This window comes from Anser anser, assembly GCF_964211835.1.
Source record: "Anser anser genome assembly, chromosome: 1".
Lineage (NCBI taxonomy): Eukaryota > Metazoa > Chordata > Aves > Anseriformes > Anatidae > Anser > Anser anser.
The window spans coordinates 1,430,118-1,451,526 of record NC_139720.1 but is presented as its reverse complement, the minus strand read 5'-3'; the positions used below and the strand labels follow the sequence as shown (position 1 = coordinate 1,451,526).

The following is a 21,409-nucleotide window of genomic DNA, read 5'->3' as shown; positions in this document are numbered from 1 at the left end:
TTTCCTTTACGTTAATTACGGGCATGAAGCAAAGGGTTTTCCTCCCCTTCCCCCCCCCCCCCCTTTCTTTTTTTTTTTTTTGTTTTGAAGCAGTGATGTAGGGCTGTGGCTAGTGACTGTGCTGAAGTTCTCTATCTAGCATTTGTGGCTTGTTGGAAGGGTAATATTAACTATTTAACATGTAATGGTGTACTTAACTCTTACCTAGCACGCTGTTTTTTCTCATTTCTTTGGGGAGGGAGGGGCCGCGGGTGGCTGGCACCGTTTTAACTCGCTTACCTGCTGACCCCGCCGTCTGCTTGTGCTATAACCTTTACCGTAGGTGCTACTTAGGAGTAGAGCAAGTGCTGGGTGGTGATTTCGGTTTAAAAGGAGGAAAAAAAAAAAAAAAAAAACAATAAAAATTTGTATTTTTTCAATATTGTATAAAAATAGTGTTCTAATTAACCTCCTTCCCCCTTCCTTTGCAGGTAACCCTTCCTCTCCCCATCACTCTGTCCCCCCAGGTCAGATTCGAGGCATCGCGCTTGTACCCCTCTCCTTTTGGGGGGTGAGCGCAATCCTAAAGAAGGCGCCCCCAAAATGACGGTGTGAGGACGCAGCAGGGCTCGTGGCGCGAGTCCAGGCTGCCAGCTTGGGGCTCTAGAGCTGGTTTTTCCTTGGAAAATGCCCCTGCCCGGGGTAGCACGGCCAAGCTGTGCCCAAAATCACCACCCTGGCACAGCACAAAAAAAAATCCGCTGCTGCCCGCGGACGTGCGTGCCCTTGCCGCACGATGCTTTTAGGGTCAGATGCTTTTAGGGGATGAGCTGGAAAGGGATCGGTGCTGTGGGCTGGGAACGCCTGCTTGTAGCCTCCTCGCACCACTCTTTTTTTTTTTCTTTCCTCCTTCATCTTGTGTCATTTTTCACCCCTTGGTTTCCGAGTCTTCCTCCTCCTCCTCCCGAAAGAAGCCTCCCTCCCAACAAGTAGTTTGTAAATAAAACCCTCTACGTGGTCTGGAAGGGAAAGGTGGAGCCCTGGTGCAGCATGGTAGCTCTTCTTTGGGTCAGCTTGAGCTTTTTTGTTTGTTTGTTGTTTTTTTTTTCTTTGAATTACTCAGAAACCAATCTGGTTGTCACCGTGCCCTCCGTTGTGGGGAGGGGGGGAGCTGCTCAGCCCCCCTCTGCCCCCAGCCCCAGGCTCGTCCCTGGGTCCCCAAAACTTGCTGCAGCCCCTGGGTGCCCACGTGGCACCGCGTCGCCTCCTGCTCCTGCCACCTCCCGTTTGCTCTCGGTTTTTGTTTTTTGTTTTTTTTTTTTTTTTTTTATATGTGACCTGAAAAGCTGCCTCGCCTCTTGGTGCGCAAACCACCCCCCCAGCTCCTTGGGGACCCCTCGGTGTCACCGGCACCTTGCCTCGAGGCCGGGGCCGTGGTCCCCAGCCTCCTCCCCGCAGGTTTGGCCCCGCAGGTGCTGTGGGACGGAGCCCACGAAGCCCCTTTGCGACCGGCCCGAGACCCCACAGCCTGGCTGGGACGAGCGGGGAGCCTCATGCAGACCCCGCTGGGGTGGGAGCCCATCCCCGGGGCAGGGCGGGAGGCGTTTGACCATTTTCTCTTCTTTTCCCTTCCTTTTCGCTTGTCCCAGTCCCGCTGGCACTTTAAGCAGGGGTGTTTGCAGCACGAGAAATGGCCGTTACTGCCTGTACTGGTACCTAGCGTGTGATACTTGAAGAGATCGGGGTGTTTTGCCCTTCATTCGAGTCTAAGTTTTTTTTTTTTTTCTTTTTTTTTGGTTTTTTGTTCCCCTTTTTTTTCCCCCCCCGCGTTGTGATGTAGTGGGCACGTCGCCGCCCGGCCGAAACGCCTCCTCGCTCTCGGAGTATAACCTCTCCCATAGTTGTGTATAATGAAAGAACTGTAAACTTTTTTTAAATAAAAATAATGTCTATACCTCGGAGCCCGCCTGGTGCTTGAGCCCCGACAGCTCGGTTCTCGCAGGAAGGGTCCCGGGCCCTTGGGGCTGTGTCCCGGGGGGGGGCTGCACGCGTGTGGCCCCCCGCGGCCAGCTTCGGGCTGGAGGTGGAAGCCGAGCTCAGGGCTCACCCAGTGCCTTACTGGGGATACTGGGAGAGCCCCCTCCTCCTTGGCTGCCTGCTTCCGAGCATCCCGGTGACCGTGTTCAGCGCCAGGGCTGGATTCGGCCCCTGGAAGAGTGCCATCACCTTGAAAGTGCTGTGTGATGTTGGGGGGGGGACACCCAAAAACGGGGCCGTGCTGCGCCGGGTGCTGAGCGCACGCCAGTTCTGGGGGCTGGGCTGCGGGGTAATTAACGCCCGTGGGATTTGGGGTCCCCAGAGGTGACATTTTGGGGGGCGGGACAGGGACGGGGACAACAGCCCACCTTTGCGCCAGGGTCCTGCAAGTGGCTCGCCCCCATCCTTGCTTTCCTTGCCGCAGCCCCGAATTTTGGGGCTGGGAACCCTCCCCTCGGTTCCCCCAAACCCTCCCCAAACCCTCCCGGCTGGTGGCTGGGTGCCACCTGCTGCCAGCACCCGGCCTGGCACCCTCGGGTGACACTGGGTGCTGGGGGGGGGGTGTGACACCCCGTCCCAGTGCCACCTCCTGGGGCCACCACCAGCCCTGCGGGCTCCGTGCCCTGCCCTGGGGAGGGAGCAGGGCAGGGGGCACAGCCCTTTGTGCCCCCCCTTTGTGTGTCCCTCCCCCGGCAGGGGGCTTTTAGGGACAGCTGGGGGTGGCGCTGTCCCTTCTGCCCAGCAGGTGGCCCCCGAGCCCCACCAGTAGCCTCCCACTCTGCCCAGTACGCGCACAGCTGGGCGCATTGGTGGTGCCCTCCGTGTCCCCTCCTGCCACCTCCCACCCCACCGAGCTCACCGGGTTTGGGTGGCCGAGGATGGGGACATGGGGACACCCAGATAGGGGCGGGTGCCGCTTGGTGACCCCGGGAGCACCCGGCGGCCTCATCCTGCCCAGCTGTGCGATGCTGAAGGGCACGGAGCATGGGTGCCCGTGGGGCTGTGGGTGCCATCCCCGGGGGAATTCGGGTGTCTTCCCCATGGGGTGACGGGTGCCATCTCACGGGGCTTCGGGCACCAGCCCTGAAAGGCTCTGGGTGCCTTCTGCGTAGGTATGGGTGCCATCCCCATGGGGGTCTGGGTGCCAGCTCCATGGGACTTTTGGGGTTTTTCACCGTGGGGCTCTGGGTGCTGCCTCCATGGAGCTTTGGGTGCCATTCCCATGGGGGTCTGGGTGCCAGCTCCATGGGACTTTTGGGGTTTTTCCCCATGGGGCTCTGGGTGCTGCCTCCATGGAGCTTTGGGTGCCACCCCTGAACGTCTCTGGGTGCCTTCTCCACAGAGCGTTGGGTGCCAGCCCCTTGAGGCACTGGGTGTCTTCCCCACGGGGTTTTGGGTGCCATCTCCACGGGGTTTTGGGTGCCTTCTCCACAGGGCTGTGGGTGCCAGCCCTGCAGGGCTCTGGGTGCCATCTCGCGGGGCTTTGGGTGCTTTCCCCCGTGGGACCTGGCTGCCAGCCCTGCAGCTCGGTGGGTGCCATCCCCGGGGGGCTCTGGGTGCCGTCCTGGTGGCTGCACAACCCCTGTGACACGGGGACAGGATGGTGATGCTCAGGACCTCGGTCCCCAAGGCTGCTCCAGGGGGTGAACGGGATGTCCCCCCCCCTCCACATTTTGTCCCCATGTCCCAGCAGGTGGCTGGGACCTCGCAGCCCCGGCGGACCCCCAAAACTGCCCCCTTTTCCAGGCTGGAGCTGCCGGTGCCCGAAGGACCCCAGCCCCATCCGGATGCGCCCCCCCCCAAGGGCTGCCAGCCCTGCAGCCTGGCCCCGGCCACCGACCCGGGGACTGGGGACGTGCAGCTCGGAGCGGGCACCGAGACAGGTGACCCCCCAAGGGCCGCGGGGGACACCTGAGCCCTCTCCGCCTGCCCCGCGCCGGCTCCGGTTACGGCCCGAATTGTTCCCCCGGCTGGAAGAAATGCCGTCAGCGCCGCGGGTCGGATCGGTGGCCATTACTAATGCATGATGCTCCGGCGGGGGACGGCTGCGCCCGGCCCCCCCCTGCAATGGTGCTGAGCACCCCCTCCCCGCGCCACCTGAACCCCTCGGGGAGGACGGGAGGGAGAGAGGTGGGTTTAGGATAGGGACTGGCTCCATCCGGGCCCCGAATGCCGATTTGGGTCAGCGCTGGAGGTGCCGGTGCGAGGCAGCAGGCCGGGGCCTGGTAAACGAACGCGTCCGGCTGGAGCCGCGGCCACGCGGAGGGATGGTTCTCACCCAGGAGGGACCCAGCCGAGGGCGAGAGCGGCTGCAGCTGCCCTCAGCGGCATCCCTGCCGCGTCCCGGCTGAGCAGGAGCGGTCCTGGGGAGCCCCCTCCCAGCGCCATGCTGGCAAACGTCACCCTTCACCCTGCAGTCGGTGGTCCTGCCCCACGGGCGGCCGTGGTTTGCAGCCAGGGGCCCTTCCTCTCCCCATACTCCTTGGTTTGCAGCTCCTTTTCCCAAAACGAGATTTTTTTCCTCCTCTTCTGCGCCCCCGTTTTCTCTGGGAACCGTCTCGGGCTCTTAGGGACCACCCCAGCTCTTGGAGACCGCGCCAGGCTCCTGGGGACCACCCAAGGTACCTCCCCTCCTTGGGGACCATCCGAGGGTCTTGGGGACCATCCAAGGCTCTTGGGGACCACCCCACATCTTGGGAACCAACCTGGGGGAACCTGAGCCCAGCAGCTTTGCCCCAAGCGCCTCACCCACCCCAAACAGTGGGGCACAAAGCCGGGGTGTCCAACCCCAGCCCACCGGGGTGGGATACTGATCCCCTCACATTGCATATCAGGGGCAGAAAAAACAAATAACCACCTCCCTTGACAATCCCCCGTCCTCTCCCAACCCCTCTCCCCCCTAATATTTCCCCCCCAAGGTCCAACCCCATTTCCAAGCAGGCCTCTCAGGGGGGTTTTGCCAGCCCCGGCCTCACCACAGCCATAAAAACGTGCCGGGGAGGGCTGCGTGGCTAATGTACTCGGGTTGCGCTCCCGCATCCCGCCGCATCAATATTGCATTATCGTTTCCATCCCCATCTGAGCCCAGCGAGGAGCCTTGGAAAGAAACCCGGCCCCGGCCGAGCCCCGGCCCTGAGCCTCAGCGCCAGCGGGGCGGCTCTGCCCGGCCCCCGCCGCCTTTCCGGAGGCTCCTCCGCGTCCGCGCGCATCAAATATTCGGGTTAGGAACAAAGCGAGGTGGTGTAAATTTTTAAACAGGGCCATTTGCTCCGCTCGGCTTCTGTAGGGGTGAGGCCGCGAAGAAATTTCGGCCGGATCCTGGCGGAGCCGAAATATTGACGGTGCCGGGGAGAGGGACGAGCCCGGCGCCGGGGGGTCCCGCACCGCGCTCAGGATGGCGTGGGTCCCTTCCGTGGATGGGGTTTGCAGCCCGGCCAGCCCTACGTGCCCGGTCCACCACGGTGTTGTGCACCCACACGTTACCCATGGCAGCACCCCGCACCTTTTGGGGTGTCGGAGCCATTTCCTGGGGTGGTGCCTGCGGCATGGAGCTGCTTGGGGGCATGGGGAGTGGGGAAAAACTCGGCCTTGGTTTGGTGATGGGATCATCCTGGGGGCCTTTGGGATCATCCAGAGATCCTTTGGGACCATCCTTGCACCTGGGGACCATCCGGGGTGTCTCCCTGCTTGGGGACCATCCTGGGCTCTTAGGATCTATCCCAGGCTCTTGGGGACCATTCTAGGTTTTGGGGAACATCACAGGGAGCTTCTCTTCTTGGGGCCTGCCCCAGATCTTGGGTGATGATCCCAGGATGCCTCCCTGCTCAGGGACCAGGTGGGATCTTGGGGACTCTCTTGGGGTCTTGGGAAAGATCCCGGCTGTTGGGGACCATCGCAGGCGCCTTCCTGCTTGGAAGCCAAGCCAGGTCCTTGGGGACCATCCCAGGTCTTTGGGAACCATCTCGGGCTCTTAGGGACCACCCCAGCTCTTAGGGACCACACCAGGCTCCTGGGGACCACCCAAGGTACCTCCCCTCCTTGGGGACCATCCTTGGCTCTTAGAGAGCATCCCAGGCTCTCGGGGACAATCCCAGGCTCTTGGCGACCATCCCAGGTTCTTGGGGACAATCCCAAGTCTTGGGGACAAGCCCACATCTTGGTGACCATCCCAGGCTCTTGGGGACCATCCTAGGCTCTTGGGGACAATCCCAGGTTCTTGAGGACAAGCCCACATCTTGGGGACCATCCCAGTCTCTTGGGGACCAACCCAGGCTCTTGGGAACCATCCCAGGTTCTTGGGGACAAGCCCACATCTTGGGGACAAGCCCACGTCTTGGGGACCATCCCAGGCTCTTGGGAACCATCCCAGGTTCTTGGGGACTATCCCACATCTCGGGGACCATCCTGGCCTTTTGGGGACCATTTGGGATCCCTCCTTTCTCCGGGACCATCCCGGGGCGCCACATCCGCCAGCAGCCCGACCCCATCCCAATCCCCATCCCGATGCCAAGCTCGGCCCCATGACGGTGGCACCAGCCCCCTCCACCTCCCCCCCCTGCTCCCCACAGACCCCCCCCGGCTCTTCCCTGGGGTCTCACCCCCCAAAACGAGGAGCCACCGACCCCTCTTCGCCCACCGACCCCTCTTTGCCCACCTCCACCCGGTGCGCGGCCGCCGCCAGGCCCTGCGGCAACCCGATCCCGAGCCCGTCCCAGCCCACCTCAGGCCCCAAACTGGTCAGGCTGGTTTGGGGCCCAAGCCCAGCAGCTGCCATGCTCGGGGGGGGCTCGGGTGACCCCCCCCATATATGTGTCCGTATATAGCCCCCTATAAACGTATATAAAATAGGTTACACCATACGGGCTTTAGTTTTTTCTTTTTTTTATATGGTCGGGGCCTGTGCACAGGCCGTGTGTTGGGGGGGTGTGTGTGGGGTGGTTTGGGGGGGGGGGGGGGGGGGGGCAGCGTATTTTGTGGCTGAATGCAGCTGGTTTGGGGGGGCTGTGTGTGTTCGGGGATGTTCTTGTCTGTTCTGGGGGTGCTCGTGTCTGTTTCGGAGGAGTTCCTGTCTGTTTTAGGGGAGTTTGTGTCAGTTTTAGGGCTGCTCGTGTCTGTTCTGGGGGTGCTCGTGTCTATCTTGGGGGCTCTCGTGCCTGTTTTAGGGGTGCTTATGTGTGTTTTGGGGATGTTTGTGTCTGTTTTAGGGGTGTTTGTGTCTGTTTTAGGGGTGTTTGTGTCTGTTTTAGGGGTGCTCGTGTCCGTTCTGGGGATGCCCGTGTCTGTTCTGGGGACGCTTGTGTCTGTTTTGGGGGTGCTTGTGTAAGTTTTGGGGCTGTTTGTGTCTGTTCTGGGATGCATGTGCATGTTTTAGGGGTGTTCTTTTTTGTTTTGGGGGGTGTCTGTGTCCATTTTGGGGTGTCCGTGTGTGTTTTGGATGTTTCTCTGTGTGTTTCAGGGATGTTACTGCGTGTTTTGGGGCTGCTCATGTGAATTTTTTGGGGAGGTTGTATTGGTTTTGCAGTCTATGAGCGTGTTTTGGGGGTTTTGTGTGTTTTGGGGGATGCTCCTGTGTGTTTTAGGGATGTTCTGGTTTGTTTGGGGGGTGCTTGTGTCTGTTTTGGGATATGTGTGTGTGTTTTGGGGCCATTCGTGTGTCTTTTGGGAGTGTTTGTGTCAGTTTGGGGGGATATATGTCCGTATTTTGGGGAACCTTGTGTATTTTGGGGGTGTTAGTGTGTTTTTCAGGGTTGTTTGTGGCTGTTTTGGGAGCATTCGTGTCTGTTTTAGGAGTATTTGTGTGCTTTGGGGATGTTCACATCTGTTTCAGCAGCACTCCTCTCTGGTTTGGGGGCGTTCGTGGCTGGTTTGGGGAGCTTGGGGGGGGCATTTGTGTCTACTTTGGGGGTGTTTGTGTCTGTTTTGGGGGTGTCAGGGCTGCTTTGGTGCATGTTTGGGGCTGGTTTTGGGAACGTTTATGTCTGCTTTGAGGGCATCGGGGCTGTTTTTGGGGGTGTTTGTGTCTGTTTTGGGGGTTTTGTGTCTGCTTTGGGGGTTTTGTGTCTGCTTTGGGGGCATTTAGGGCTGTTTTTGGGGTGTTTTTAACTGTTTTGGGGGTGTTCGTGTTTTTTTTGGGGGGCGTCGGGGCTGTTTTGAGGGGTGCTTGGGGCTGGTTTTTGGGGTGTTGCTGTCTGCTTTGGGGGCGTCGGGGCTGTTTTGGGGTGTTCGTGTCTGTTTTGGGGGTGTTTGTGCCTGTTCTGTGGGCATTTGCGGCTGTTTTGAGGGCGTTTGGGGCTTTTCTGGGGCACCCAGCCACGCTTCGAACACCCTGCTGTACCTCTCACAGCCATCCGTGCCCCCCAGGGGTACAGCCCAGCCCCGGGGGGGGGCTTTTCGCATGGCGGGGGGGGGGTCCAAGGGTACCCCCCCCTCTCCCCCCAGTGCCCCCCCCTCGGGCGCGGCCCCGCTCGGGTTGCGGAGAGGAGGAGGAGGAGGAGGAGAAGGGGGGGGGGGGGGTTGGGGGATCGCTTTCCTCTCCCCCCCCCCGGCCTCCCCGAGCACCGAAACCGGATCGGCGACGGCCGCGGCGGCTCAGGTGCGGGGCCGGGCCGCCGCTGCCCGCCGGTGTCCGGTGTCCGCCAGCCGGCGAGCGGCCCCGACGGCGGCCCCGGGGTGGGGGGGGGGGGGGGCCGGGCCCGGCTATAAAATGCCCCGGGGGAGCCCGCAGCGGGGCGCAGCCGCCCCCTGCCCGCCGCTCCCCTCCGGGACGGAGCCTCCGCAGCCGGCCCGAGGCCACGGGGAGGATGGGGCGGGGGGGAGGGGGGGGGGGGCAGCAGCATCCCCGTCCCCCCCCCCGTCCACCGGTCCCCGGTGGGCTTGGGGGGGGGGGGGGGGGGTCCGGGGTCCCTTCCCCACACCCTGGGGGTGGGTTATTTTTTTTTGGGGGGGGGGGGTTGGAAGGCGGCTCCTGGAGGGGGGTGGCCCGAGGTGAGGCCGGCCCCCCCCCCCCCTTCTCCCGGTTCTTCCCCCCCCCCCCCGGGCCCGGCTCCACCTTCCGGGGCACCTGGGCCAATTGCAGCCGCGGGGGGGGGTCCCCCCGGCCGGGCTAAGGCCGCCGCCGCCGCCGCTCCTCGCCATTTGGGCGAGCGCCGGGGAGGCGGGAGGTGGCCGGGACCCCCCCCACCCCCCCCACACCACCACCCCGGGTGGGTGGGGGGCGGCAGCGGGGTCCCCTCAGCCCCGATCTCCGCCCCCCCCCCCCCCCCCCGGTGACCCCCGACGGGCCCCCTTTGGGCCGCCCGGAGCCGAGGCGCCGCGCCCGGAGCTGAGGTAAGTGCGGCCGCCTCGTCCCGAAAAGGATGGGGGGGGCCCTGGCTGTCCCCCCCCCCCCCCCTCCCCGTGGGGTTTAGGACCACCCCCCCTCCCCCTTTTCCCCCCGTAGGATCCGGCCCCGGGGCTGCGTTTCCCACCCGCGGCTTTTCCTCGACGTGGGGGCCCCCAAACCGAGCCCCCCCCCCCCCGGGATGATCCCAATCTCTGCCCCCTCCGACCCCATCCAGTGCCCCCCCCCATGACCCCCCCACACTCAGGGACCCTCCCCCGGCCCGGGGACCCCCAAACCTCCGCCGTCGGGGGGGGGGGGGGGGGGCTCCGGAGCCGCCGCATCCCTGCGGGTCCGAAGGGGCGACAACGAAAGCGGGGCGCAGCCCTGAGCCCCAGCCCCCCTTCGGCCCCGGGGGGGTTATTTAGGGAGCCGGGGTGCCCCCCCCGCCCCGATCGGCCCTATTTATTTGCCCCCAAAGCCCCGGGGTCGCCGTTACCGCAGCCCGGCCCCGGTGGCAGCGGCTCCGGTGCCGCCACCCGACAGCGCCCGCAACGAAATCCCGGCCGCGGCCCCGCTCTGCGCAGCGCCCATGGGTGCCCCGCAGCCGGGGGGGGGTTGCTGCGGCCCCCCCGGGGTCCTTACCCCCACCCATCCCCACCCCGGGGCTGCGCAGGGACCCCCAGAGCAGCCCCCGGCTCCGGTGTGTCCGCAGCCCTGCGGGGGGACACGGGGAGCCCCGTCCGAGGGGTCCTGGTCCCGGCCGGGGGCTGCTTTGGGGTTGGGGGGGGGTCGTGGGCAGCTCCCCGGGTGTCACCGGCACTGCGGCACAAATACGCCCTGCTCAGCCTCAAAACGGGCTCCTCGTTGTGCGTGGCAGCTCCGTCCTCGTCCCCGTCCCTGTCCCCTTTGCAGCCTCGGTCCCTGTCCCCATCCCTGTCCCCGTCGCCATCGTCAGTCTGTCCCCATCCCCGTCTCCATCCCAAAACCCATCCAAATCCCGGTCCCTGTCCCCAGCCCGGATCCCATCTCCGTCCCCCACCATATCCTTATCTCCATCCCTATCCACTTCTCATTCCCCATCCCCGTCCCCATCCCCGTCCCCATCCCCATCCCCATCCCCATCCCCATCCCCATCCCCATCCCCATCCCCATCCATTTCTCCTTCTGCATCCCCATTCTTGTCCCCATCCCTTTATCCATCTCCGTCCCCATCTCCGTCCCCATCCCCATCCCTTTATCCGTCTTTATCCCCATTCCTATCCCCATCCCCTTCCCCATCCCCATCCCTTTATCCATCTCCGTCCCCATTCCCGTCCTCGTTCCCCGTCCCATCCCCGTCCCAATCCCTTTACCCGTCTCCATCCCCATCCCTGTCCCCATCCCATCCCTGTCCCCATCCCCTTCCCCACCCGGGCTCTCCCCAGCCACCCGCTGCCTGTGCCCATGGAGGGGGGGCAGCGGCCGCACAGATTGGGGCGCCCACCCTCACCGCACCCCACAACGGGGCAGGCGTTGGTGGGAGCCACTGGGGACCACGGCAGCCCCCAGCCCCTTCGGTCCCCGTCCCCTGCGGGGCGGTGGCAGCGGCCGGGCACCATCTTGGTGTTGTGGCCGCGAGCGTCCCTGGGTGACGCCCGCGGCGTTTTGGGCTCGGGGAGGCTTTTTTTGGGGGGACCCTCGACCCTAAACTCGGCTCGGGGACCAGGGGACCCCCCCCGCATCCCCCCGCTGAAGGTCTGGGGCCTTGCGGCAGAGCCCTTCGAGGGGGCTGCCGGGAGCGGGGCCGGGGGGGGCCCCGGGGGGGGGGCCAGCATCCGCAATGCGGCATCTCCCAACGTCATTGCCCGGGGTGCGGCGGCTCCGCAGAGGGGCAGGCTCAGCACCGGGGCCGGCGGGGCCCTGGGCTGCCGCAGTGGCCTTGGGCGGAGGCAGGGGACAGGGACGGGGACAGGGATGGGGACGAGGGGGCACCTCCAGAGCTGCCACCCCCTCCCCTTGCCCCGGTTGGGGTCCGCGGCACCCAGGGGCGATGGGGCGCAGGGGACGCCGCGCCGCCGCCCCGGGGAAGGGCCCTGATCCTGCCTGGCACGGGGCACGGGGACGGCGACCACGCGGGGACTAGGCGAAGCCGTCGCCTTCAAAGTCACGCCAAGGATGCCGGCGGGGCGTCCCCAGGGACCCGCGTCCCCGAGCCACCACGGTGCCACCGAGGTGCCCCCGTCCCCGCCGCGGCCAGAGGTGAGCGGTGCCGGGGACGTGGCCGCGGCCTCGGGGCTCTGCTGCCTTCCTGGCTGCGATCCCGACCCCGCGGGGGCTCCTCTGGCTTTTGGGGGAGCTTTGCTGCGGGGTGAGGGCTCTGGGGAGGGGGGCACAAACCCGTCCCCGCTGGCCGAAGCCCTCCGCTCGCGGAGCTCCGCGGTTCCCGAAAGCGCGGGGATGCCCGAGGTGAGCGAAGGCGGCCATGGGCCTCCTTCGGCCCCAAATTCGAGGCCGGCACGCGGCCCCAGGCACCCCCAGCCCTTCCCGGGGCCTCGGCTCAGCCGACACAAAGGGGACTTTGTGCCGTGTCCTCCTCCTCCTCCTCCTCCTCCTCCTCCTCCTCCTCCTCCTCCTCCTCCTCCTCCTCCTCCTCCTCCTTCTTCTTCGCGATGGCCGCTTGGCACGGCCCCGCGGGGACGGCGTCGTCGCAGCCAGCCGGGGGGCTTGCAGCCACCTGGGGCGAGTGGGGGGGCTTTGCAAAGCTTTTGGGGGGGGGTTGCCACCATCCGGGGGGGGCTTGGCAGCCTTTTGGGGAGTTTGCTGCCATTTGGGGGTGTCTGCAGCCATCCGGGAGGGGTTGCAACCGGCTGGGTGGTTTGCAACCCGCTGGGGGTTTGGGGAGCGTCTGGGGGCTCTGCGGCCATCTGGGGGGGGGTTTGCAACCAGGTAGGGAGGGTGGAACCTTTTGGGGGGGCTTGCACCTGTTTTGTGTTTTTTTTTTTTAACCCCAAGGTAAGGGGTACAAGGTAAGGGGGTTACCAGCATTCGGGGGGCTTTGCACCTACTGGCGGCTTTGCAACCATTTCGGGGCTTCGCGGCCATCTGGGAGGGGTTGCGGCCTTTCTGGGGGGCTTGCGGCTGACCCGGGGGGTTGCAACCTTTTGGGGGTTTGCAGCCATCCAGGCGCTTTGCAACCTTTTAGGGCATTTGCAACCTTTTAGGGCACTCGCAACCTTTTAGGGCGCTCGCAACCTTTTAGGGCATTTGCAACCAAGCCGGGGGGTTGCAAGCATTTCGGGGGCGTTGCGGGCATCCAGCGGGGCTTGCAGCTTTTTGCGGGGTTTGCAGCCATCCGGGGCGCCCCCGTTCCCGTGTAACCCCCGCAGTGGCTGGGAAACGGCTTCCTGGCACCGGGTCCCGGCCGTGCCTCGTCCCTGTCCCCGCGCCCGGTTCCTCGGCCGGGGCTGCCCCAGCTCCGACCGAGACCCGCGGGCCGTGGCCGGACCCAGCCCCTCCGGGGGGGCTGCACCTCGTGAGGGTCTCCCCGCGGCCCTTTTATCGACCTTTTATCGATAACCGTTTGCTCCCATTTTTTTTTTACGGGGCTGCTCGGGGGGATGGAGGTCGGGGCCGCCCGGTGGGCGCCCACGGAGGGCGCGGGGCGAGGGTGGCTGCAGGCGGCACCCTCCCAATTAAAAATCTTCCCGACGCTTCCTAATTAAAATCCATCCTGCCCAGCCCCGCTTTTAAGTCTTCATCAAGCAAAGAAAAATAAAGCTCCCTGGGATGGGGTCGGGGGACAGGGACGCTGCCCTTGCAGCGCACCTAAAGGCACGCGGGGAGGGCGAGGTTTCGGGGTAAAATCGGGCAAAAACGGGGGTGCGAGCTCGCTACTCCTGTTCTGTGTATGGCACTGGTAGAATTCACTGTGCAACCCCGCGGTCAGTGAATTACCATAGGGCCATAAACAGAGCAGAGAAAGACCCGCGAGCCCCGCGGGGCCGACGCCACGCCGCCCGGCCCGCTTTGGCACTAGCACATTTTTGCTTTTGTCTATGTATTTTGAGCAATTATGTGTAGTGCCAATATGGGAGGAGGCGGAGAGAGCAGCGAGGGGCGGGGGGGTGGGAAACGCATCGGCTTTCCCCCCGTGTGTGTCCCCAACAGAGGGACAGGGGACGTTTTGGGGACAAGGAGAAGCCCGGAGAGATGGAAACCTCCCCGAAATGTGGATGCCCTTGCAAGGATGGGGCAAATTCCCCATTTTTTTTGGTGATGGGGCACATTCCCCATTTTTTTTGGTGATGGGGCACATTCCCCATTTTTTGGTGATGGGGCACATTCCCTGTTTTTTTTGGTGATGGGTCACATTCCCCATTTTTTGGTGATGGGGTGCCCGGCCCCAGCCCATGGAGCACCTCGAGTGTCTGTGGCGCCGCATCAGGGCGCTGCTCAGCCCCAGCCGGGATTTTTTTTTTTGGATGGAAGGGGGATTTTTTTTTTTGGTTTTTATTTATTTTTTTTTTTCCAGCTCTCCAGGCCCGGCAGCGCGTCCCTCCCGTCCCGGCCGCGGGTGCCGGCCCTGGGGCTGCCTTTGGCAATGGTAGAACTCACACTGGTGCGGTAGCAGGATCCGGTGGTTCTAGACTTGCCAACTACAGCCCCAGGGAACCGCCGCAGACACGGCCCCCAGCCCCCCCCGGCTCCCATGGGTGCTGCCGGGCACCCTGCTCATCCTCAGGGCTGGGGATGTGTGTCGGGGGGGGGGTTCTGCTTTGACTTGGGGATCCTAAAATGGGTTTTGGGGAGGGGTTTAGGGGGGGTTGGGAGCAGGACCTGCTGGAAGGCGGTCATTGGAGCATCGTGGCCGCGTGTCCCCGCTTGACTCCAAGCATTAGGCAGCCGGGGGGCGGGGGGGGGGGGGGTATGGGATTAGGTGGCCGGCTCCTGCCCCCCCCAGCCTCGAGAAAGCGGGGGGGGGAAACTGAGGCAGCGGTGATGCTGCCGCTCGTCCCTGCCCGTCCCCGGGTGCAGGTGGGGAGGTCGACAGCGTTTTGGGGAGGGGGGAGGCTGAAACCTTGGGGTGGGGGAGTCCTCGCTCCAGGCTGGGGGCTGGGGGGGGGTGCTGCAGCCCCCCGGCGGTGCTGGCGGGCGGGCGCTGGGGATATGTAGGGCAGCGCCGGGTGATTACGGGGGCTTTCGGCGTAAGCCCGCGGAGATTGGATCACGCTGGATTAGGGGCCGCAGGCTGCGCGCTCAGAATCAGCCGCCCTGCGCTGGGGGCAGGGGCGGACGGACGGACGGACGGACAGAAAGGGGGCCTCGTGGTCGCCCACGTGGGGCAGGTGGGGGGGGGGGGGGAGCGCTGTCTGTCTGTCTGTCTGTCTGTTCGTCTGTCCGTCTGTCCGCCCGGCTAGCCAGCATCCGTCCTTCAGCCTCCCACCCAGCTGCTCGTCCACACGTCGGTCCGTCTGTCCTTCCGCCCGTCCACACGCAGCCGTCCTCTGTGGGGGGCAGTCGTCTGTCTGTCTGTCTGTCCGTCCGTCTGTCCAGCCATTGAGCCAGCTGCCAGCCCGTCCGTCCGTCTGCCCGTTTGTCCATCGCTCCATCACTCCGTTAGTCCAGCCAGCCAGTGCTCCATCTACCAGTCCGTCTGTCCGTCCGTCCGTCCGTCCGTCCGTCCATCACCCAAACACTCTCCCCACAAGCCCAACACCGGCGCCTTGCCCCCGGGGCCGCGGGGGCGGAGCGTCCTCCCAAGCCCTGCCCCTCGCGATATACCGCACCCCCGCGATAACTCACCCCCCAAACAGGCCCTGCCCCCAGCACCCACCCCAGGACATCTGGGCCCGCAGAGCTTTTGGGGTCAAATCCTGCATTTTGGGGCCGCTGTGGGCAGAGCAGCGCTGGGGCTGCGGCAGCAAACCCAGCTGGGACACGGGGATTTTTGGGGGGGGGGGGGGCAGCCTAAGCTTGGGGAGCCCCCCCCGAGCCCCCAAGGACCCTCCCCGTGCCCAGGCCGGGCTCCCCGCTATGGGGTGGGATAATAACGTGCCGGGCAAGCCGCCCCGGCGGGGGGGCCCCGACCTGCTTATTAAAGCCCGATTAGCAAGGATTAAAGCCTGGCGGCAGCGTCTGCTGGGCTGAGACCCCCCCTGGGCCGTGCTGCCGGCCCCATCGGGGCACCCCAGCCTGGGGGGGGGGGGGATGCACCCCAATTCCCGTGGTGCGGTGCTGTTGGTTTGCTCGGGTGCCGGCCGAGCCACGCCGGTGCCTCCTTGTTCCACCGCTGCCTCGTCGTCCTCCTTCCCATCCGTCCGTCCGTCCGTCCGTCTGTCCATCCTTCCACCCGTCCCCGTTCTTTGTCTTCAGGCCCCCCCAGGACCGGGACCGGGCTCCAGGATTCACGGCGGCGGTGCCCCCAATAAAGCTGCTGAAGCGCGGCGCTGCCGGCCCCGCTCCTCCTGGGGCTGCCCGCCCGGTAACGCGCCCCCGCTGGGCTACTGGGGGCCACGGGGGGGCTTGGGGGGGGGCTGCAAGGTGGCCACCAAGTGCGTCAAGCACAAATCCTGCCCCAAAACTGGCCCCGGACACACAGCGGGGACGGGCAGCGGGTGCGGGACCAAGCCCCCGGGAGGGACGGCAGGTGACCCCCCCCCCCCAAAACCCTGGGAAAATGCCCCAAAAGAGGAGCGGGAGGCGTGGGTAGACACATCTGTAACAATTTATTGAATGAGGCAATAATAATAGACACTGGGAAAACAACGGGGGGGTCCATGCTCTGCTACTTGCCTGGTTTTGTCTCTTTGGGGGGGGGAGGGCAGGGGGGAAACCTCTCAGACTAGAAGAACGTCATCTCACCGCCAAAGAAACACGGACTCGAAAGCCACCGACATCTTCACGACGACAATAAAAAAATAATAATTAAAAAAAAAAAAAAATAACAAACCGGAGAACCAGGACTGTCTCTATGGCAAGCTTTCCCTCCCCTCGTTAAAGTACAGAAGAAATGTAATACAAAGAACGTTTTGATATTTTCCCATATAAAACAAGTAAATACAAGAATCTGAAAACTTCCTCGAAGGCGGAGCAAGACGCGGAGAACTTTGTTAATGGCCACTCGAAAATAATAATAATAAAACCAAAAACGAAACAAATTAAATACCATGCACAACTGCACGCGCCGCGGGGCTGGGGGGGGGGGGCTCGGCCGGGCGCCGCTGGAAAGGTTTGGCCCGCTGGGAAGTCGAGTAGGGTCTGTCCCCAAAAAGGCCCCCGCGCCCCTTCCCTCCTTTGGAGGGTTTTTGGGCGGCGCGGGTCGGATGCGGGCAGCGGAGATGCGCCGGGGGAGGACGCGCGTGGAGCGGGACCGGGAGTACGGCTCCGAGGGGTCCCCCAGAGGGGACAGTCCGGGGGTCCTGGGGGGTCCCAGGGGTGGCAGCGGGGTCGGGTCGAGCCCCCCCGGTGGCTCTTTGGCAAGGGGGGGGCTGAGCGCTGGTCCCGGCAGCCCCGGTTCCGTTCCCAGCGCAGCCCGAGCTCCTCTCGAGGCGGTTCCCCTCGGTTCCAAATCCACGCAAGAGGAAATAATAATAATAATAATAATTATTATTATTATAATAATAAAGAAAAAAAAAAAAAGATCTAAAATGGCAGGTACGTTTTCCAGAGCAGAGGAATAAGGACAGGTCTCCAGTGTGCACCAACGGGAGCCGAGCGGAGCGCGGCGCGGGGCTGGCGGCGGCCGTCCAAGGCAGAGCTGTCCTCGCGCCGGCACGGGGCTCCCGGCAGAGCGGCACCCCCGGGGGGGGGGGGAAGCTGCCACCCCCCCCCCCCCCACAGTCACACATGCATTTTCCCCAGAGGAGCCTTTTCCAAATTCACTTTTTTTGTTGTCGTCGTTCTTTTTCTTTTTTAATATAAAAGTCCACGTTAAAATCTTCGAATCCCAATTTGCCAAGTGCGGAGGGCGGCGCGGCTCGGGAGCGGCGGCGGTGCAGCCGGAGCAGTCTCGGCCGAGGGCGTCCGTGCCCCCCCCCCGGCCTCACCCTGCTCCGTTCCATGCTGGGGGAAAGGGGGCTAAGGGGCTGCTTTTTTTTTTTTTTTTCCTCCTTTTTAATGAAAGTCCCGTCAGAATTTGGCTGCTCGCTCCTACGAGATGAGTGGCGCTATAAAAATGCACTTAACACGCATCCTCTGCTATTTTTTTTTCTTTTTTTTTTTCTTTTTTTCCTTTAAAAAAAAAAGGTTAACAAAAACCTTCGCTTCCAAAGCCGGGAGCCTCGATGCCACCTGATTTCAACTCTGGAGAGGCGTTTTTTTAAAAAAAAAAAAAAAAAAAAAAATTAATTCGCGTAAGAGCCGAGGAAAACCACCACCGCGCTCCCGCTGCGGGCGCCCGTCACTGTTCCAAGGTCACCACTTCCACCGCCTGCCCGTCCATGGTGACGGCACTGTCCGCTATCCGCGTGGTCACGGGTGCCATCGCGACCTGCACGGGGCCGTTCCCCTGGGCCAGGCTGGTCACCACGGTCTGGTACATGCTGACGGGGATCTGGACGAGGCCTGCGGAGACAAAATAAATAAAAAAAAAAAAAAGGAGAAGCGGGGGGGGCGTGAGGTGTGTTTACGCCGGCTCCCAAAGCGGGGTTTTTCCCCACCCCACCGCCCCCCCCCCCCCCAAGGGATGAGGGTGGCGCGGCCGCGTGGCTCGGTGCGGTCCCCAAAAAGGGGTTTTTTTGGGCTGCGTGGAGGCACCGAGGGTCCTGCGGGCCTTCGGTTCTCAGGGGCGGCCGGGGAAGACTCGAGGCTCCCACCCCAACAGCACATGGCACCCACGGGGGGGTCACGCTCGCGTAACCGCTCAGAGCCCCGGGGTGATGGAGCTCAGCCCCCGCGACCGCGCCAGAGCGGCCCCACGGCTGCCCCCAGCACGTTGGGAGGGGAGGATCCAGCACGCGGGGGCGAGCCGGCCGGGGTTTTGGGGCAGCAGCCCAACCCACGGGGCTGTCCGGGCAGGAGCAGCGGGGAGCCACACAACATTAAAGAGGAAAGAAAGAAGAAACGCGCCAAGGGGGAAGCTCTTCCACCTCCTGTAACACCACAAATGACTCGAACGCCTGCCCAACACAAGAGAAGGGTCCCACCAGCATCGCCCAGCACCCAGGCAGGGCTCCCAGCCCCTCCAAACCAACTCGGCCCCCCCAAACCAACTCGGCCCCCCCAAACCAACTCGGCCCCCCCAAACCAACTCGTCTCCAGCTCGCGCCCCCCGTCCCAGCCCCGTCCTCCCGCCTCCGCTGCACGCGGGGCAGCGCGGCTGCGGGCTCTCGTCGCGCACAAACATACACCGCGACCGACGGAGGAAGGCAAACGGAGCCTCTCGGCCCTTCCCCGCCCACGAGCTGGGTCCGGCACGAGGGAAACGTCTTCTTCAGCCCCAGAAAGGGCTCGAAGCCGGAGCCTGGCAGAGCCCGCAAAGCTTCGGGCACGTTCCCGGAGGAAAGCGCTGCCGTGGTGAAGGTGAGGGGCCGGGGTTAGCCGGTAGCAGCCAGGGTGACGAGAGAAAAGAAGGAGGCCCTGAGGATACTGCGGTGTGAATGATCACAAGAGGTAGAAAACACCTGCGGGCAGCAGCGCCGGCACTGCGAGATACACCGGGATGGCAGGCAGGGGAAGGGATCTCGCAGCAAGGAGTAACAAATCCTAGGGGCTGGCAAGAGAACAGCGGGGTGGCACCAGGCTTCGCCTGCCTCCGGCCACCGCTGTCCTCGGATGGGAGGAGGCTCCTCAAAGTGTGATTTAGGGCACCTGCGTAGGACATTTCTGAACCTTTCCACATCTGTTGGGACAAGAAGGCTTTTAGGGGGTCCCCAAACCCTTCCCCTGAAATCACGACTCCCAGCCCACGCAGGGGCTAAACAAAAACCCTAAACAAAACCCAAAGGGATCAGGGCAGCAGGCTCCTGATCCGGGCTTTCCCGAAACGGCAGCAGGATCGCTTCTGCTTGGGGTTGCTGCGGCCGGCAGGGCGCTCCGTCCTGCCAAGGGCACTGGTTTAACGCCGTGAGGCGGCCGAGCGGGGCGCGGTGTCCTCAGATAACTCGCTGCGCAGACAGGAAGGCTTTAGGAGCTAATCGTGCTGACCAGGTGGGTGACCCCGGCGGAGTTCAGCGTGCTTTGCTCCGACATCTCTCAGGATCTCCCAGCGCTCCGCAGACGGGAAAGTTTCGCAGCCCCCCAGCATAAAGGGCCGTCCCCGTTCCAAAGGGGGACACCTGTGGGTTCGTCCAGCTCAGCCCCACCGCGGGGCCACCTTCCTGGGGTGACGGTCCAACAGCTACGGCTGTCACGGAGGCAGAAGCGCGACGTTCTTGGGGTGCTCTCTAATAGGTAAGAGTTTTAGGCTACAAGAGATGAGAGCTCACGCTCGGCCCCGTTGAAGCAAATCTCCAGTAAGCCCGCCAAGGACCGCGGCACAGCCCGCTTTAAGCGGGTTCTTGGCACAGAGCAGGGGATGCGGCCTGGGATGCACCTGAAATCCCCGCTCCAGACCGACAGCTCCGCTAAGCCTTCGGGGTGAGTGGGGCTGCTAACCCGAGGGAATCTGCTGCGGCTCTCCGAGAGGAGCGCGGCCCCCGCGGCCAGCCCGAAGACGAGGGGGCGAGGGTCACCGTTCACACTGGGAGCAGCCTGGGCCCTCTGCACGGCTCGAACACGCGCTGGCCCCAACCGGGCTGCCAAAAACGGGCTCTGCCAAAGGATGACGAGATGGAAAAAGCAAACGGGGCTCTTTTTTTTGGGGGAAAGGATGAGCTTGTGTCACGCAAGGCTTGGCGAAGGCCGGCCACGTCTCGGGCACGGCGCGCGGAAGAGCAGGGACGTCTCCGCGAGAGACGGCGACACGCAGATCCCTTTTTTTTTTTCTGCGCGGGATTAAAGCAAATCGCCTCAGCATCTGACGCAGCGGCCGTCCTGGCAGGAGCGGTAACGAACCAAAGGAGGAGAGGGCGAGGGCTGGAAAGTCTGCTGTGCATTAAAGCAGAGATGATCGCCCTTGGGGGAAGAGACGATTAAACCCCTGAGATGCTGTAATCAGGCCTAGGATTGGCCCTGTGCTGCATCTGCTCAGCCCCGCGCCCTGATTAGCCCTAATCTAACCGGCATATGTTAATCTAAAGCGTGGATTTCAGACCCTTTCAATTGTATTAAAAACAGGAAATCCATTAGACAAAATAAAAAAAAAAAACATCGAGACCCTGAAAAATACATAACTGCCAAGAAAGTCAAGTTGTGCTGGGTGCAGGGGGGGGGGAAAGCCCCGGGGAGCGACGGAGGAGGGCTCGCGCCAGCTCCGCACGCAGCCCGGAGCTGCTCCTACCTGGGGAGAGGTGATGAATAATGCACCGAGCGGGGACACAACGCCAGCGGGCTCCCAGCACGCAGGGGATGACGCGGCTGGGCTCCTGCCTCCCCTTTGTGCAGGGATTTCCTGCCGGCGGGGCGCTGGCAAGGTGCTGCTGGAAAAGGTCCCTGGGAAGCAGCGGTGCTGGGCGAGGTGCGGAGCTCAGCAAGGCCACCCAGCCTCACCTCGGTGCTGGAAGGGGCTCGGACCAGCCGGGGAGCACCCAGGCAGGGAGCTGGGCTGCAGCCAGCACCCAGGCTCTGCCCCTCACCGACCTCGCACAAGGGCGCTGGGCAGGATCCTGGCCAGGGAGGAGGCGAGCGCGTCGCCCGCTGGCTGCGGAGGGGCAGGGGTGCTCAGCACCCGGGGCAGACGGGGAGCTGGGGGAAGGCCCTGGGGCTGAGAGGGGCACCAGAGATCAGGAGTTGGAAGGGATAAGGGACACCAGGCTCGGAGAAGGCTCCAGACATACTCTAATGCCGGGCCTGGTGATCTCCGCGGCATTTGATTTGAGCTGGGGGACTGCAAGGGGCCAGAGGGAGAAAACAGCACTGCAGCAGGGGTTACAGCCCGCAGGAGAAGGGTGAGGATCAGGCTCCACCTGGGTCTGGGGAAACCACGGGATTCAGAGGCCAAAAATCAAGCAGTGGCTGGCAGACCCCTTACCTGGCGGGGAGGGAGGGTGAGCAGCA

General features: G+C 63.6%; 1 protein-coding gene and 1 long non-coding RNA gene across 14 annotated transcripts in view; one reads left to right on the top strand and one right to left on the bottom strand.

Annotated features, from left to right (window-relative positions):
* Nucleotides 1-9,276: 9,276 nt before the first annotated feature.
* On the top strand, nt 9,277-16,293 carry LOC310901477. Its single transcript, XR_014585838.1, has 2 exons — nt 9,277-9,342; nt 15,689-16,293. It is a non-coding gene; the product is annotated as an uncharacterized lncRNA (long non-coding RNA).
* NRF1 (nuclear respiratory factor 1) overlaps nt 16,023-21,409 on the bottom strand; it is a 61,876-nt gene continuing 56,489 nt past the window's right edge. For 12 of the 13 annotated variants that reach the window (XM_083840760.1, XM_083840759.1, XM_083840753.1 and 9 more), the window contains one exon: nt 16,023-17,878. In XM_083840760.1, the coding sequence (XP_083696886.1) occupies nt 17,715-17,878 (164 nt within the window). In that variant the 3' untranslated portion in view covers nt 16,023-17,714. Of the gene's footprint in view, nt 17,879-18,975; nt 20,369-21,409 lie in introns of those variants that run through there. The other variant, XR_014585732.1, reaches the window with a different exon arrangement.